Below are 16,029 nucleotides of genomic sequence, written 5' to 3' on the forward strand. Positions count from 1 at the left end.
CGGGGTAGTGGCTCCAAAGCCTCGTGTTCGTCCCCACTTTTCGGGGTTCCCGAGTGCCTTCGTCAACTCGTCGTTCTCTCTATCGGGAACAAAAGTTCCTTTTCGAACAGCTTCTATTGCCTTCTCTAGATCTGATACGACTTGTCTTATTTTTTCCGACCATGGTCCCTCCGCAACAATCATCCCAGTCTCAGCGTCCAACGTTGCCCCATGCGCGAACAACCAGAACTTGGACCTATCGGGCCAGTCATGTGTCTGTGGAATGATATTTCTTTTCAGAAGCGCATCTTCATAGCGTCGCCACCTAGGCAGGGCAGTCATGTAGCCACCTGACCCCAAAATATGGTGATATTTCTTCTTCTTCGCATTCTCCGTATTTGTGGCTGATCGGGATGTAAAGACACCCGATTTCTTGTACGCCTTAAAATCAGGCCAAGCGTCTCTTATCTTCACTAGGTGCCCAGTGAAAACTGGATCTTCGTCCTTATATTTCTTCCACAAGTCTTTCTTCCACCTCTGGAATTGTGTGGCCATCTTCTTCAAAGCCCACTCCTCGACTTTCTTCTTCTTATCTTCCGCTACGCTGAAATTTAGCCAGACCGTGTCGCAAAGCACTCTTTTCAATCTGTCATCGACATAAGTAGCTCCAACGTTGGCGCCGGTCTTCGGCTTATTCCATTCTATTAAGTTGATCGGGACCAGGTCTCTTACAACAACTCCGCACTGATTTACAAATTTGCGATAAGTTTCTGGGGGTTCCAGTGGTTTGCCATCAGCAGCAACTTTATCGATCGAGTACCTTGCAGTATCTTTCAAGCTTGCGGCCGGGCCTCGTTTCGACTTTGTCTCAGTACTTGCGCTAGGTGTTCCGGAGGGCACCTAAACGGGAAAATAATGATTCGTTAGTAAGTGCAATACAAATTAATTGTTGCGTCAACAGTGACTTGAGATATACATTGGCAGAGTTTGTTCCGGAGGGCACTTCTGCATCTACTACATCTTCTATATTCTCAGCTCCGTCACCAGAGTCGTTCAAAAATTGATTGCTAAACGCATGCCCACCGTCGTCATCATGATATATGGCCGTTGCATCTTCAAAAATCATCTGGCACATGTATCTTTCCTTCTCCGCCTCACCCATTCCCGCGAGCTGATCGGCGTGCTGATCATGTGGTTCTTGGGGATCCATAGCTCAACACCTGCTAGTAACAAGAATTTAACTTAGCAAAATTATTTACGGAAAAGTTTTACGGAACCGGAAATTTTACGGAAAAGTTTTACGGAATCGTCGGAGTCGTAATCGTCGCAAAGTTTTACGGAACCGTCAGAAAGTTTTACGGAATCGTCGGAAACTTTCCCCACAGTTATGGAATCGTCGGAATCGTAGGAAAGTTTTACGGAATTGTAATCGTCGGAAAGTTTTACGAAATCGTCGGAATCGTCGGTTTAGGGTTTTACGGAATCGTCGGAATCGTCGGTTTAGGGTTTTATGGAATCGTCGGAATCGTCGGAATCGTCGGTTTAGGGTTTTACGGAATCGTCGGAATCGTCGGAGTCACCTCACGTTGCACGAATGTTGACCGACTTCGTCTATAGGATTTGTACGTCGGAAAGTTTCGAATGTTGACTGAAAAAGTGAGTCTACTAGAATCGTCTTCCTCGCTTTAGCGACATAAATGATGAAGGCGGCTTCAAATCGAGCCGTGAGAGCATCTCTAGCAGGTACGATTTGTACGTTGATAGAACAAATCCCGTAACTTTTTTTAGCCGTGAGAGCCGTGAGAGCCGTGAGAATATGCATGATCACGTAACTTTTTTTTTATAGGATGTCCTATTCGGGCCGGAAAAAAACTAATATCGACGGTTATAATTACAAGCATACAACAATATGGATATACGAAAATACGGATATACCTTACTTGAAGAAGACGAAGTGGGGCGGCGAGGAGGCGGCGTGGGGCGGCGCGCGAGGAGGCGGCGAGGAGGCGTCGCGAGGAGGCGTCGAGGAGGCAACGGCGCGGCGAGGAGGCGGCGAGGATCGTAGGCCGGCGAGGCGGCGCGAGGAGGGCGCGCGCGCGAGGAGGCGGCGGCGCGGCGAGGAGGCGACGGCGCGGCGAGGAGGCGGCGCCGAGGAGGGTCGGCCGGCGAGGTGGCGCGAGGAGGCGGCGGCGCGGCGAGGAGGCGACGGCGCGGCGAGGAGGCGGCGCCGAGGATCGTCGGCCGACGAGGCGGCGCGAGGAGGCCGAGTCGGCGAGGAGAGAGGCGGCGAGGAGAGAAGGCGAGGAGAGACGCGCGGGAAGGCGAGAAGTTGGCAACTCCGTAGAGGTATAGACCCTTTAGCACCGGTCTGTGTTAACAACCGGTGCTAAAGACCCTTTAGCACCGATTGTTAACACAGACCGGTGCTGAAGGGTCCAAAATTCGGGCGCGAACCGAACCCACCTTTAGGACCGGTTGTTGTTACAGACCGGTCCTAAAGGTTTTTTTTCTTTTTCTTTTTTCCTTTTTTCTGTTTCCTGTTTTCTTTTTCTTTTTGTTTCCTTTTTCTTTTTCCTGTTTCTTCTTTTATTTTTCTTTTTTCCTTTTTTCTGTTTCCTGTTTTCTTTTTCTTTTTGTTTCCTTTTTCTTTTTCCTGTTTCTTCTTTTATTTTTCTTTTTTGTTTCCCTTTTCTGTTTTCTTTTACATTTATTTACAAATTGTCAAAATGTTATTTTTACACTTAAAAAATAAAAATGATATTTATCAAAATGGTCAAATTTAGTGGAAACTGGTCAAATTTTTAATATTTATCAAAATGGTCAACACAATTACATAAAAGGTTTAATACATTATTACACGTCACCAACAACACCCCCTATCTATTTTTCTTCTTGCCTTTCTTCTGATTGCGCCGTAACCATGGACTATCTTCATCATTTAACGGGATGCTTGGATCATCTTTGACTTTGAAGGGAGGAATTTCATCAAATTTATTGTAATCTTCTGACATGTCTGTCTTGTCCTCGACTCCCACGATGTTTCTTTTCCCTGAAAGAACTATGTGGCGCCTTGGCTCATCGTCTGATGTATTCGCTTCCTTATCTTTTCTTTTTCTCGGTCTGCTAGACATGTCCTTCACATAGAAAACTTGAGCCACATCATTGGCTAGGACGAATTGATCATTGCCGTACCCAAGATTCTTCTGATCCACTGTTGTCATTCCGTACTTCGGGTCTACCTTCACGCCTGACAGGTTGAACCATTTGCACCAGAACAAAGGGACCTTAAAGGAAGGTCCGTAGTCAAGTTCCCATATCTGCTCTATGTAACCATAGTATGTGACCCTTTGCCCATTGTCGTCTTTTGCATCAAACCGGACGCCACTGTTTTGGTTGATGCTCTTTTTATCTTGGTCTGCCGTGTAAAATGTGTTACCATTTATCTCGTACCCTTTAAAGGTCAATACAGTCGAAGATGGTTGCTTGGCCAACAAGTATAGCTCATCTTCAACAATGTTGTCATTAATGAGACGTCTTTGCAACCAACCGCCGAAAGTCTTCGTGTGTTCTTTAGCAATGAAATCTTCAGGTTGCTCCGGGTATTCCGAGCGTAAAATATCCTTGTGTTCATGGATATATGGAGCCGCCAAGCTGGAATTAACTAGAACTGTGTAGTGTGCTTGAGTGAAAGATTGCTCGTCCATACATGTTGTTGATTTCTTTCCTAGCGTGCCTTTTCCACGCAGTCTCCCCTCATGGCGCGACTGAGGAACACCGATCGGGTTCAGGTCAGGAATAAAGTCAACACAAAACTCAATGACCTCCTCTGTTCCATAGCCCTTGACCATGCTTCCTTCTGGCCTAGCACGGTTTTTAACATAATTCTTCAAGACTCCCGTGAACCTCTCAAAGGGGAACATATTGTGTAAGAATACAGGACCGAGAACGGAAATCTCTTGGACTAGGTGAACTATGAGGTGCGTCATAATATTGAAGAAGGTTGGTGGGAACACCAACTCGAAGCTGACAAGACATTGGACCACGTCCTTCTGTAAACTTGGTAGTGTTGCTGGATCGATTGCCTTCTGAGAAATTGCGTTGAGGAATGCACAGAGCTTCACAATGGGTACTCGCACGTTTTCTGGCAGAAGCCCCCTCAATGCAATCGGAAGTAACTGGGTCATGATCACGTGGCAGTCATGAGACTTTAGGTTTTGGAACTTTTTCTCTTCCAGGTTTAGTATTCCTTTTATGTTCGACGAGTAGCCAGACGGGACCTTGATACTGCTCAGGACTTGGAAAAAGATGTCCTTCTCTTCCTTGGTAAGAGCATAGCTGGCAAGACCTTTTAAATTCTCTCGATTCATCAGGTCGTCTCGTTCGTGCATACGTTGGTGGTGCAGCCGTGCTTTTGGTGTATCTCTCGACTTCTTCCCATGCACGCCCAATAAGTTTAGCAGGTTCACGCAAATATTTTTCGTCACGTGCATCACGTCGATCGCAGAGCGAACCTCTAGAAATTTCCAATAGGGTAGTTCCCAGAATATAGATTTCTTCTTCCACATGGCTACGTGGTTGTCGGCGTCATTCGGAACAGATTGTGCGCCAGGACCCTTACCAAAGATTACTTTTATATCTTTGACCATGTCATATATATCAGTACCTTTAGGGAGGGTTGGCTTCCTCCGTGTACCTGCCTCGCCTTTGAAATGCTTTCCTTTCTTTCTTACGGGATGCCTGTCTGGAAGAAATCGACGATGCCCCGGGTACACATTCTTGCCTATATGTATACTTTCAGTCTCGCCTAAACAGTGTGTGCATGCGCTGTATCCCTTGTTTGACTGTCCTGAGATGTTACTAAGAGCGGGCCAATCATTGATGGTTACAAACAGCAACCCTCGTAGGTCAAATTCCTCCTGTTTGTACTCGTCCCACACACGTACACCTTCGTCAGCCCATAAATCTAAAAGTTCATCAACCAGTGGCCTCAGGTACACATCAATGTTGTTGCCGGGTTGCGACGGGCCTGGGATAAGCACTGGCATCATAATGAACTTACGCTTCATGCATAACCAAGGAGGAAGGTTATAGATACATAGAGTCACGGGCCAGGTGCTATGACTGCTACTCTGCTCCCCGAACGGATTCAGGCCATATGTACTTAGACCAAACCTTAAGTTTCTTGGGTCACGTGCAAAGTCCTCGTACTTATCGTCGATGTTTCTCCACTGCGACCCATCAGCGGGTTGTCTCAGCATATCGTCTTCCCTCCGGTCTTCTTTGTGCCATCGCAGCAACTTGGCATGCTCTTTGTTTCGGAACAAACGTTTCAACCGTGGTATTATAGGAGCATGCCACATCACCTTGGCAGGAACCCTCTTCCTGGGGCGGTCGTCGCCCTCAACATCACCAGGGTCATCTCGCCTGATCTTATACCGAAATGCACCGCATACCGGGCAGGCATTTAAATTCTCGTGCTGACCGCGGTAGAGGATGCAGTCATTGATGCATGCATGTATCTTATGCACTTCCAATCCTAGAGGGCAGACAACCTTCTTTGCTTCGTACGTACTGCAGGGCAGCACGTTATCTCTTGGAAGCATCTTCTTCATTATTTTCAGCAGCTTTTCAAATCCCTTGTCAGATATTCCATTCTCTGCCTTCCATTGCAGCAATTCCAGGGTGGTGCCCAGCTTTTTCTGGCCATCTTCGCAATTTGGGTACAACAATTTTTTGTGATCTTCTAACATGCGCTCCAACTTCAACCTCTCGTTTTCACTTCCGCAGTTTATCTGTTCTTCACGAATGACCTGACGAAGATCATCATCAGACTCATCAACAATGTCCTCAAGTTCAGGCTCGTCTTCCCCCATTTCAGTATCACCGTGTTCACCGAACATAGGATAGTTATCATTATCCTCTTCTTCTTCATTGTCTTCCATTACAAACCCTCTTTCTCCGTGCTTGGTCCAACAAAAATAACTTGGCATGAAGCCTTCTTGCAACAGGTGGGTGTGTATGGTTCTTGAGTTAGGGAAATTCCTCTTATTCTCGCATTTTCTACATGGACAAAAAATAAATCCATTCTGCCTGTTTTTCTCAGCCACATTGAGAAAACTATGCATGCCATTAAGGAATTCGGGACGACGTCGATCACTGTACATCCATTGCCGGTTCATCTGCATTATATAAATTTATCAAAAACCATTATGCTAAATCATCATGACTAAATTAATTAATTAATACAAAAAGTTCATCACACGTTAAAACCAAAGTAGCGTAGTGACCATACATATATAGTTCTCATAAAAACACACACTGAAACCAACCATAAAAACTCTCTCTAATTAATGCATTTAAAAACAACAACAAATGCGATCAAAATCGCAACAAAGGTAACAATTGACCCGACGGCATAATGATACCAAGCCTCTTTACTAATTGCATATTTTCTAATCTTTCTAATCTTCAGACGCATTGCGTCCATCTCGCTCTTGTGACCATCGACGACACCGGCAAGAACCTTTTCCAAGGTCATCTTCTCTCTTTCAGTTTTTTCCAACCTTTCTTCAGTTTTTTTCAATCTTTCTTTCAGGCCAACATTTTCTTGTTCAACTAAGTGTAACTTCTCAACAATAGGGTCGATTGGCATTTCCGGTTCCACTACCTCCTAGATAAAAATATCTATGTCAAGTTGGTCGGCGTAATTAATTGTCATATAATCAGGAAATGAAAATATGTAGTTATAAAAGATAATATACCACATCCGAATCATAGACTGGACGAGGGCCAACGGGGACGGATATCAAAACCATGGCGCTATACATATAAAAAAAATCTTACACAATAAGAAAATTATATACAAGTAAATATGTAAATCATACAAATCAAAATTTGTTTTGGTAAATAAAAACAATAGGCTCACCAAGGTTGTGTCGGTGACGGGGCGATCGACGGCGGTGAGGAAGGGGACAAGGCGCGCGACACTAAAAAAAACCACAAATCATAATTAAATTTGAGCTCAAATTGCATATGTATATATAACAAATGATGAACTCTCTCTAGCTTAGGCATTTCATCAAACACCTAGCTAGCACAACAAAAATGAAATGAGCAAGAAAACGAGCAAAACTTGCAATACCGGAAGAGGGAATGTTGATGCTAACCGTAGGACCGATGGGTGCCAACAATCTTGACAAATGGTGGACAAAAATGGGGATGGATTAGAGCTCCCAAGAGGAAGGAGAGAACAAAAATGGAGTTGAGCTCGAGCTAGAAAAAATGGACCTAGAAAAAATGGGGTGGAATATAGGGGTGCTCGGGGAGGAAGGAGAGGAGGGCTTTAGGACCGGTTTGTGTCAAAAACCGGTGCTAAAGGGTCTGACAGTGGGGCCCCGTAGTTGCTGCAAAAATGAGAAAACCTTTAGCACCGGTTTGTGATACAAACCGGTTCTAAAGGGTCTGTCCACCGGTGCTCAATGCCCTGTTTTCTACTAGTGCAGCCGCCCAAACTGGCAAATAATACGCAGAGATAGAGATAGACTATGGATGTAAAGTAGGTAGTAGTACTAGTACGGCCGTACCGGGTCGGCCGAGACGCGGAGTCACTCGCACTAGCTAGTACTTTCAGCCATCTTTTTTTTTGTAAAAAAAAAAACAGAGCCCGGCTAGATAATTAAGCTAGAGCTTTCAAAAGAAAAAAAGATAATTAAGCTAGCTAGCGAGTCACACACACAACACAAGGCATGGGCGCTGTACGGTGTGGAGAGGGTTCGCAGGGGTCAGCTCTCTGGTAGATCGGTTGCGCGCCTCCCCGTCGCTCTCCGCCTCCCGCTACTTATATACCACAGCCTAGGCTTGTAAAGGGTCAGCTCCTTCCTCACCTCACCTCGTCTTGCCTATCTCCTCTCCTCTCCAACTCCCGCTCCCTCCCTCCCTCTATCTTCGGCTCCAACTGCAGCTGCGTCTGCCGCTGCTGCCGCCATACTTTGTTGCAATCCGTCTCGGCAGAACGAACACCGCCTTCAGTTGAGGTGAGAGTTCTACTCATGTTTCGATCTTGGTTTGATTTGATGTGATTTCGCTGGCATGCTTGATCTGCTCTAGCTAGTTAGCTACCGCTTCTCTTGTTCTAGTTTTCCCCCCTCTCTCTCTCTTTCTCTCTGTCCTGCATGCTTGATTATTCTTTCTCGCTCCGATCTCAGTTTGTTTTTTTACCTTGTTCTGAGAGGAAGAGGGCAGATTGTCACAAGCTTCTTACCCTGTGTTACGTACGTACGGCCTTAACTCGCTTTCTTCCGAGAATACTCTTCGTGGTCAACATCCTCTTTTGGGGAGAGGTGGTCGCTCGCTCATCACGGAATTCCGTTAATCCACGCTTACTGCTTCCAGAAAACAATCTTCTTCTCTACTTTAGTTTCTCTTGGGTTAATATATTTTTTGACAATCGACATGCATTTTTCTTGCTTTCGATAGCCAAGTTTTGGATCTTCCGTTACAAGACCAGCATAATTAAGGAATCAGCAAGTGTATCGTTAACTCTTCACCAAATTTGTTTTTCCTTGGCCAGCTTGCTCCGTTAGTTGGGTTTCAACGCTCTCCTTCTGGTGTGTGTTTTTTTTTTTTCAAACAAAACTCCTTTTGGCGATCGATGCATGTAGAAGTGGCAAGAGCTTCGGTGCCCATCCCATTTTGTTGCTCTTGGCCAAGTCGATCTTAAACGAGAGCACGACACGCCATCGATGTGCTCGTTTGAATTGCCTAGACCCTAGAGCAACAAACACTGCCTACAGTTTGTTTGTTTTGTTTTTTTGGTTTTTTTGGGCAAGGAAAGCAGTAGCTACAGTTAGAAAACCCATTTTCTATCACCACCACTGTGTCACTTGCGCTACGTATCTCCCACCAACCATTTTTCTTTCTTCTTAAGCCACATTAGAAAGCAGTATTTTCTTTATATTTTCGAGATGACTGGACTTAGCAGTAGCACTACTCAACGTTTCTGATTGCAACATGCAGTTAATGCCGGCCGTCCTTGTGTTTCCTTCCTTGTTAGTTGTACAGGTCTCTCCGGCCCTCATGTGTCCCAATCTTTAATTAGTAGCATACTGTTCAACGTACACCTTTGGCTTAATTATATTTACGTAACAGCTGGTGTGTCTGTCAGACGTCTCCTCGATCTGATATGTTACCAACGGCACAATCTCTTTGCAGTTCAAATTGATACCTCAGGCGGTAGCATGAGGGACATGGCAGAGAGGAGATCAAGGCACGGACATGGGCATGCCAACGTCGTGCCGTTCGGGGCGGGAGCAGGAGGAGGGTTGCAGCACGGAGAGCATGACCAGGAGAAGGTCAAGGAGAAGAAGCTGGACATGAGCGGCATGTCCATGGACACTCTCCCGCACCTCACCATGTCCCTTGGCCACATCACCACCTTGGACCTCTCCAACAACAATCTCGAGGTATGTTATTCTTCTATTGTCACGACTATCTTTTACGTCCTTCGTCGACAGTTCGTTCTTCTAGTCTTGTATAGACTTGATGTCGGCTAAACTTTTTCTTGTCAGTTTGCTTCAATGGTTTTGTCTTGTGGAACGCTCGTACTTGTCTCTTGTTCTGTCTGTTTTGAATAGATAACTACTGCTAGCAAACGTATCTAGAAACGGTGGTATCATTTTTTTTGTACAATATATGGTGATAGGTTAAGTGCAAGATAAGCATGGCCGATTATTAATACATGAAGTCCAGTCACGTACTCAACTGGACGACTACTATATACCATATCCAGCTCTACCATATAGTATCACCCCTGGCAATCTTTTACTATCTTCTTCCACGATGTCGCCTCTGGCGGCCCTTGTCGACTCAGGGCCAAAACTATCATGGCGTCTACATCCTGAAGCATTTTTCCTGGGTATATGCCCCTTCGATCGTCACAGGCTCACGTCCTAACACGATTTGTTTTAAAAACTGCAGAGCATTCCGGAGTCAATGATCGCGCGGCTGCTGAACGTGGTTGTCCTGGACGTGCGCTCAAACCAGCTCAAGTCGCTGCCCAACTCCATCGGCTGCCTCTCCAAGCTCCGGGTCCTCAACGTCTCCGGCAACCTGCTCCAGTCCCTCCCGGCCACTATCGAGGAATGCCGGTAAGCACCCCGCCACCCGCCATTCTCACTCACTCGCCGGTCACCAACGACGCCGACATATAGCGTAGGGTGGGCGAAAAATGAATGTTCACTAACCTGCGCAACGTTGGCATGGGTGCAGTGCGCTGGAGGAACTGAACGCCAACTTCAACCAGCTGACGAGGCTGCCGGACACGCTGGGCTTTGAGCTCCACAGCCTCCGGAGGCTCTCCGTCAACTCCAACAAGCTCACCAGCCTGCCCTTCTCCACCTCGCACATGACGGCGCTGCGGGCTCTAGACGCGCGCCTCAACTGCATCCGCGCCCTCCCCGAGGGCCTCGAGAACCTCGTCAACCTCGAGGTGCTCAACGTCAGCCAGAACTTCCACTTCCTCAGGGAGCTGCCCTACGGGCTGGGACTCCTCACCTCGCTCCGGGAGCTTGACATCAGCTACAACTCCATCTCCGTGCTCCCAGACTCCATGGGCTGCCTAGCCAAGCTCAACAAGTTCAGCGCCGTCGGGAACCCGCTCATCTGCCCGCCAATGGACATCGTCGAGCAGAGCCTCGACGCCATGCGCACATACCTCAGCTCCAGGATGAACGGCACCGGCGTCAATGCCAAGAAGAAGAAGGGGTGGCTGCCTAGGATGGTCAAGTACAACACCTTCTCCGCACGGATGACGCCCGGACGCAAGAGTGCCCATGACAACTCGGAGGGCTTCTTGATGTCGGATTACCGTTCGCTGAACGGCGCCGCGTCTCCGGGGTTCCTCTCCATGCTTTCACCACGGCGGCTCTTCTCGCCACGGAGGGATTCGCCCAAGCATCATTAAGGGTGGTCCACTTTGTAAGTTGTTTGATCCTTCAATTATTCAGATGAAATGCTCCTATAGGTGCTGCTGTTTCTGCAGGTGTGTACATATGTCTGAAGAGGTATATATACAGTAGTGCATAGTAGTACAATAGAGCATTGATGTACATATAAACTAAAAAAGGGCGCTTTTACTTTCCTTCTGTATTTTTGTTTACTCACTACAAATGTGTTTGTAAGTGCAGTGGATTTTGAGAAAATTGTAAGGTTTGGAATGTAATACTTTATCTGTTGAATGAACATACAAGTTTGAGGTTTGGAATGTAATCCTTTATGTGTTGAATGAACATAAATTTTGAGGTTTCGAATATTTTCTGCTCACTTTGGTCAACATAAGTTTTAATGCTTCCTCTGTAACTTAATATAAGACGTTTTTTACATTGTCATGGACTCTAAAAACATCTTATAAAATTTACAGAGGGAGTAGTATTATAAATGAAAACACAGTCTAATATTACCGCTCACTTACTCAACGAAAAATGGCATTTTCTATTCTTATCCTAGACTGATTGTGATCAGTGCAATTTAAGCTTGATGAGAACTACTTTGTGCATGTAGTATATGAGTGCGCAATTTACTTACCAAAATACCTGCATTGATATCTTCCCTTCGTTATTACCTTTGAGCATTCAACACTCAAGACAGTAGAGGAGGTTAACTCCATGCTGACTCCTCATAAAAAAACATGCTGGCTAAAAATGTCACCAGATCATCAAAGACTGAAGAGGTAAATTCTGACTGATCACTATATCCATTATACTCATTGCTGGAACAGAAGCAATCAGTACGGTGCCAAGCAGTGGATCCAACACAAAACTTATTTGTCATACCAATACGAGTACATCCTTTCTTAAACAGGAACAATCAATTGATGAAAGACTGAAACAGGTATCACCAATAACATGGGACCAAAATGTGTGACTTCAATGCACCAAAGCTACTAATGTCATACCACGACAACAAGACCAGCATCCTACTAATGCCATACCACGACAACAAGACCAGCATCCTGGATAGGTATTATTCTTAAATCATTTGCAAAGTTTTAGCTTCCTGAAGAACGAAGCAACTTGTGACTTTGGGCAGGGTGCTGTGGCTATGCAAGTCGGGATGTTCTCGGGCTGCTCTATCCACAGCTTGTGCCGGACACCAGCTGCTTCTAGTTTCTCAGCCAAGTTCTTCAGCTGTATCTCCCCTTTCACCTCCAATGTTACCTGATTGCAAAAAGTTCCCAGATCAAAACAAGGATTAATGAACATGAAACTATATGCCCAGCCAGGCCGTAGCAAGAAGCATGGAATGCAGGGTAGAAGTACTGAATTTGAAAACTCTGCTCAATTCCTTTGTGCAGGAATATCTAAGCCAAACAAAATTAAGCGCCAGCATAACAGAGAGTTCCACCTGGGGTTTCCAATTTTATTTTGTGGGCTGGATGTACTAGGACCATCTGGCGACATCGCAGGCATCTTCTCAGATACAGAAACTGTACCAGGATTCAGAGGACTTTCCAACTTTCAAATTTAAATCCTTTCATGGCTTTCTAGTTTCTATGTTCAAGTCACAGGAAGCAGCTCGAAACTGAGCCAAGAACACAATGTATTACATGATGTCAAAACCTACATAGCCCCCATCACAATAACCACAGTGCAAATGTATGAATGGGTTCATGAGCTAATCAGCCAGAAAACCTATGTGGAGAAAACGCAATGCAAATGCCTGTTATTTTCGAGAGAGGTGCGGTGCAGATTCCTCTAGTTTAATAGCGAATTCGCTGAAGATAAGCGAAGAGAAGTGCAAATAACTGGCCCGAGTTCGTGTGGGGCAAAAGGTCGAACATGCCTTGTGCATGCTGTCGAGGTTGCCGGGCGCGCAGTAGGCGGCGGTGTCCGGGTGGTCGCGGTGGGCCCAGACGGCGGCCACGGCGGCGTGGCACCCCTGCGCCACCACGCTCCCCAGCGGCCACGCGTCCGCCAGGTCGCGCCGCAGCACCACGTACTGCACCACCACGTCCTCGGCCTCCTTCCTCGGTTCCTCGCCGACGGCGGCGGCGGACGGAGCTGCGTCCGGCGTGGAGGCGGCCGCGCTCATGCCGGCTCGCGGTGGGGCTCGGAGGATGGGAATCCTGGGGAGGCCGGGGAGGAGGCAGGCGGCGGCTGGGAGCGTGCTGGCTACGGGGGACGGCAAGCGAAGCGGCAGGAGGGACAGCATGGTCGTTTTTCTGCCTGTGATTTGTTTTCCTACAATGCCACTTGTTTTTTTTTTCTTTATTTTCTTTATTTTGTTTTTCCTTCAACTACAATTTTTTTCTACAGAAATGATTCCCTTCACCCAATAAGAACAGTTGATTAGATCCAACATGTTGTGTTATTCTCATTCGGTCGTACAAGTTTTTTGAACAGAACTCCAATGCCCAAACTACCTGATCCTCTAAACAAATGCCTTCATTTTTCAACTCCTTTGGTGTGCTTCTCATCATGTGTCCTTCATCATATTCTCTCTGTTTAGGAGGTCGGCATGGAGACCCCATGGTCGAGACTGGCCCTCCACTTCACTTTCATGGATACTTGAACGGTTGAACCTCATCCTTTCTCGCAATCCCTCCTGTGGCCTTGCATCAAACTTAAAGCCCTCACTTCCATATCCTCATGGTGGAGACCGGAGCTCGGTGTGGAAGTTCATTAAGGTGTCGAGCTTACAAAAGATGGTGGGTTGAGGGCAACGAGTTTGAGTTCAACTGGTCTGGCTTCCAAGGGCTCAAGCGAGCCTGAATCACCAAAGACCGGTGCCCAAAAATACATGACATTTATCCACTTCAACAGTTTCAGCATGCGAGCGTTATGCTGTAGTGATTATAGATGTGTGTTCTTAAAAGCTAATGTTATAAATTGTCTTTTCGTTGTTGCATGTTGTCTTACCATTTGTTGATTGTGTTTTGTTTCATACTGTGTGTTCGCGGAACTTCTTTTAATATTTTTAATGAATAGGAATGTATTGCAACAACGAAATGTATATAAAAATGATGAGTCTCCCAACAGAGAAAATATCATCTGACCAGTCCTTGTGTTGGCTTTTTTATGGAAGGTTCGGATTCTATTCATTTAAGAGAATATGTTATATCTGAAAGTCAAGTACACATATTAGAATTCCGTGTTGTACCAAACATAATACTACCTCTGTGAGGGGCGAAACTACGTGAACCTTCCCTAATGTGCAAGCATGAGGGTCGGATTATCTTTTCAGTGGCGATTAGCTTCTAAAATATGTGTGTGTGACAGGTTAAACTCATGGTTCTGATGTGCATCAGGATGCAAAAAAAATATGCCAACGATAGCATCTGTTGTCCGTGTCAAAATCGGCAGATCTCAGGTAGGGGGTCCCGAACTGTGGACCTTGGATCGATGGGTTGAAGGAGAAAGGGGGAGACAGTGTTTATCCAGGCTCGGGCCCTCTTGAGGAGGTAAAACCTATTTCCTGCTTGATTATATTGATGTGGGTGATGATTACAGAGTCGATCTCGCTACCTCGAGATCGTATGAGTTAAACCCTAGATGAGATAACCTCCCTATATACATAAGAACCTCTGGTTTATATAGACATCAGGGTTCCTAGGGTTATATGTTACAGACCTCAGCCGGGGACAGATGGGCCGATTTGGTCTTCTTGACTTGGAGTGCACGCCTAGTCTTCACAGCATTCCATGTTGATCAAAAAGTTGTCAGACAATCCGGTCTTCAATGATGCGGCCCATATGGTCGACCCATAAGGGGTAACCCGACTGCCCGAGGACCCCTTAATTCAGAACTCCCTCAGTAGTCCCGAACTGGCCTCCAACACCGATATGTACGGTCTTCGGCAGCAGGATACTTAGAATAATCGGTTTGCACGACGAGTTCCCCTTATGTTTGGTTAGCATCGGTTTAGTCGCTCCGGTGAGGTCACGTTCTTACAACAAGTTTCATTAAATCTAAAGGCTTAAAACCCCAGACGTGAACAATCCCTTGTCTAGCAACCCTTCTGACAAAAAGTGGCGATAACCAATCACGAAAAAACTCGAACTGGGGCTCGAGGCCACTTTCCTTGGGCACGTCCTATCAACACGGAGATCGCGTTCTGTGTTTAAGGGGATTCAAATAATAACCCGAACCAGTCCATGCACGCTCAATGGTGCAGACGTTTCGGGAAGTGGCGGAGCCAGCGACGCAGTAAGCGGAAACCCTTGGTTTTACGACCTCCCATAAAAAGGGGAAAATGTCCAAAGCCCACCACATGCATTCCAAACTCGACTCCCCTTTTTTCCAAGCTCAAGCGCCCACATCCATTCCATCTCCCATCCTTTCCAGCCGCCCCCTTTCCCAAGATCGGCAATGGCCGGCTCGGGCTCTTAGGGCAAGTGGGAGATCTCCACCGTCTCCGACGGGGACATCCAGGAGCTGAAGTGTTGCGGCTACCTCACGGCTGACATCGCCCACCGAGCGCCGGAGAAGGGTCAGGTGGTACTGCACGAAGGCCTGGTGAGCGGGTGGTTTTTGTCCCCCATTTCATCCGGGGATTGGGCTTCCCGCTCCACCCCTTTTTCGGGGGCTTGATGTTCTACCGCGGGTTAGACTTCCACGATCTTCCCCCGAATTCTTTCATGTACATCTCCACCTTCATCACTATTTGGAAGGCCTTCCTGCGGGTTCATCCACACTTCGGCCTTTGGCTTAAAAGTGTCAACGTTAAGCCGAAGTCGGTTAGCAGCCAACACGTAGACTATGGTGGTCCCATGATAAGAAAGCTTTGTCGCGTGGTGTGGCGTGGCCGAAGAGCACCTTGATTGACACCATCAAGGGCTGGCAGAAGGAGTGCTTCTACATCACAGAGCCACGAGAGACAAACTGGGTAGTGCCCGACGCATTCATGGCTGGACCCCCGTGAGGCGAGCCTCGTGGGTTAGGAAAGGCCTAGATTGGGGCTCAGCTCCGGTTGTGAAGATGTTGCAGGAGCGCATCAGGCAGATGGAGGCGACAAACATCGACCTAACCGACATGGTTCAGGTCATGCTTCATCACT

At 46.7% G+C, this 16,029-nt stretch overlaps 3 protein-coding genes across 3 annotated transcripts; 1 reads left to right on the forward strand and 2 right to left on the reverse strand.

Moving 5' to 3' along the window:
* Positions 1-2,891: 2,891 nt before the first annotated feature.
* Positions 2,892-6,143, reverse strand: LOC123427696 (the record flags this gene model as incomplete). The annotated part of the gene is made up of 4 exons (XM_045111806.1): positions 5,108-6,143; positions 4,446-5,005; positions 3,589-4,334; positions 2,892-3,462 (listed from the first exon to the last, which is right to left on the reverse strand). Coding segments are annotated over exons 1-4 (2,913 nt in total), but the record flags the coding sequence as incomplete, so codon positions are not given.
* A 1,718-nt stretch (positions 6,144-7,861) lies between these two features.
* Positions 7,862-11,244, forward strand: LOC123427697 (plant intracellular Ras-group-related LRR protein 1-like). The gene is made up of 4 exons (XM_045111807.1): positions 7,862-8,012; positions 9,190-9,440; positions 9,955-10,124; positions 10,246-11,244. Exons 2-4 carry the CDS (start codon positions 9,216-9,218, stop codon positions 10,937-10,939), a joined length of 1,089 nt encoding a protein of 362 aa, XP_044967742.1. The 5' UTR covers positions 7,862-8,012; positions 9,190-9,215; the 3' UTR covers positions 10,940-11,244.
* A 533-nt stretch (positions 11,245-11,777) lies between these two features.
* Positions 11,778-13,201, reverse strand: LOC123427698 (putative peptidyl-tRNA hydrolase PTRHD1). The gene is made up of 2 exons (XM_045111808.1): positions 12,817-13,201; positions 11,778-12,191 (listed from the first exon to the last, which is right to left on the reverse strand). The coding sequence occupies exons 1-2, from the start codon at positions 13,183-13,185 to the stop codon at positions 12,009-12,011; spliced, it is 552 nt and encodes a 183-aa protein (XP_044967743.1). The 5' UTR covers positions 13,186-13,201; the 3' UTR covers positions 11,778-12,008.
* Positions 13,202-16,029: the final 2,828 nt, after the last annotated feature.

Source organism: Hordeum vulgare, chromosome 2H (assembly GCF_904849725.1).
Source record: "Hordeum vulgare subsp. vulgare chromosome 2H, MorexV3_pseudomolecules_assembly, whole genome shotgun sequence".
NCBI lineage: Eukaryota > Viridiplantae > Streptophyta > Magnoliopsida > Poales > Poaceae > Hordeum > Hordeum vulgare.

Coding starts and splice junctions, on each gene's coding strand:
- LOC123427697 (XM_045111807.1), top strand. CDS start 9,216: ATGAGGGACATGGCAGAGAGGAGATCAAGGCACGGACATGGGCATGCC. Junction 9,441..9,954: donor TCTCCAACAACAATCTCGAG/GTATGTTATTCT, acceptor TAAAAACTGCAG/AGCATTCCGGAGTCAATGAT. Junction 10,125..10,245: donor GCCACTATCGAGGAATGCCG/GTAAGCACCCCG, acceptor GCATGGGTGCAG/TGCGCTGGAGGAACTGAACG.
- LOC123427698 (XM_045111808.1), bottom strand. CDS start 13,185: ATGCTGTCCCTCCTGCCGCTTCGCTTGCCGTCCCCCGTAGCCAGCACG. Junction 12,192..12,816: donor ACCTCGACAGCATGCACAAG/GCATGTTCGACC, acceptor TTTTGCAATCAG/GTAACATTGGAGGTGAAAGG.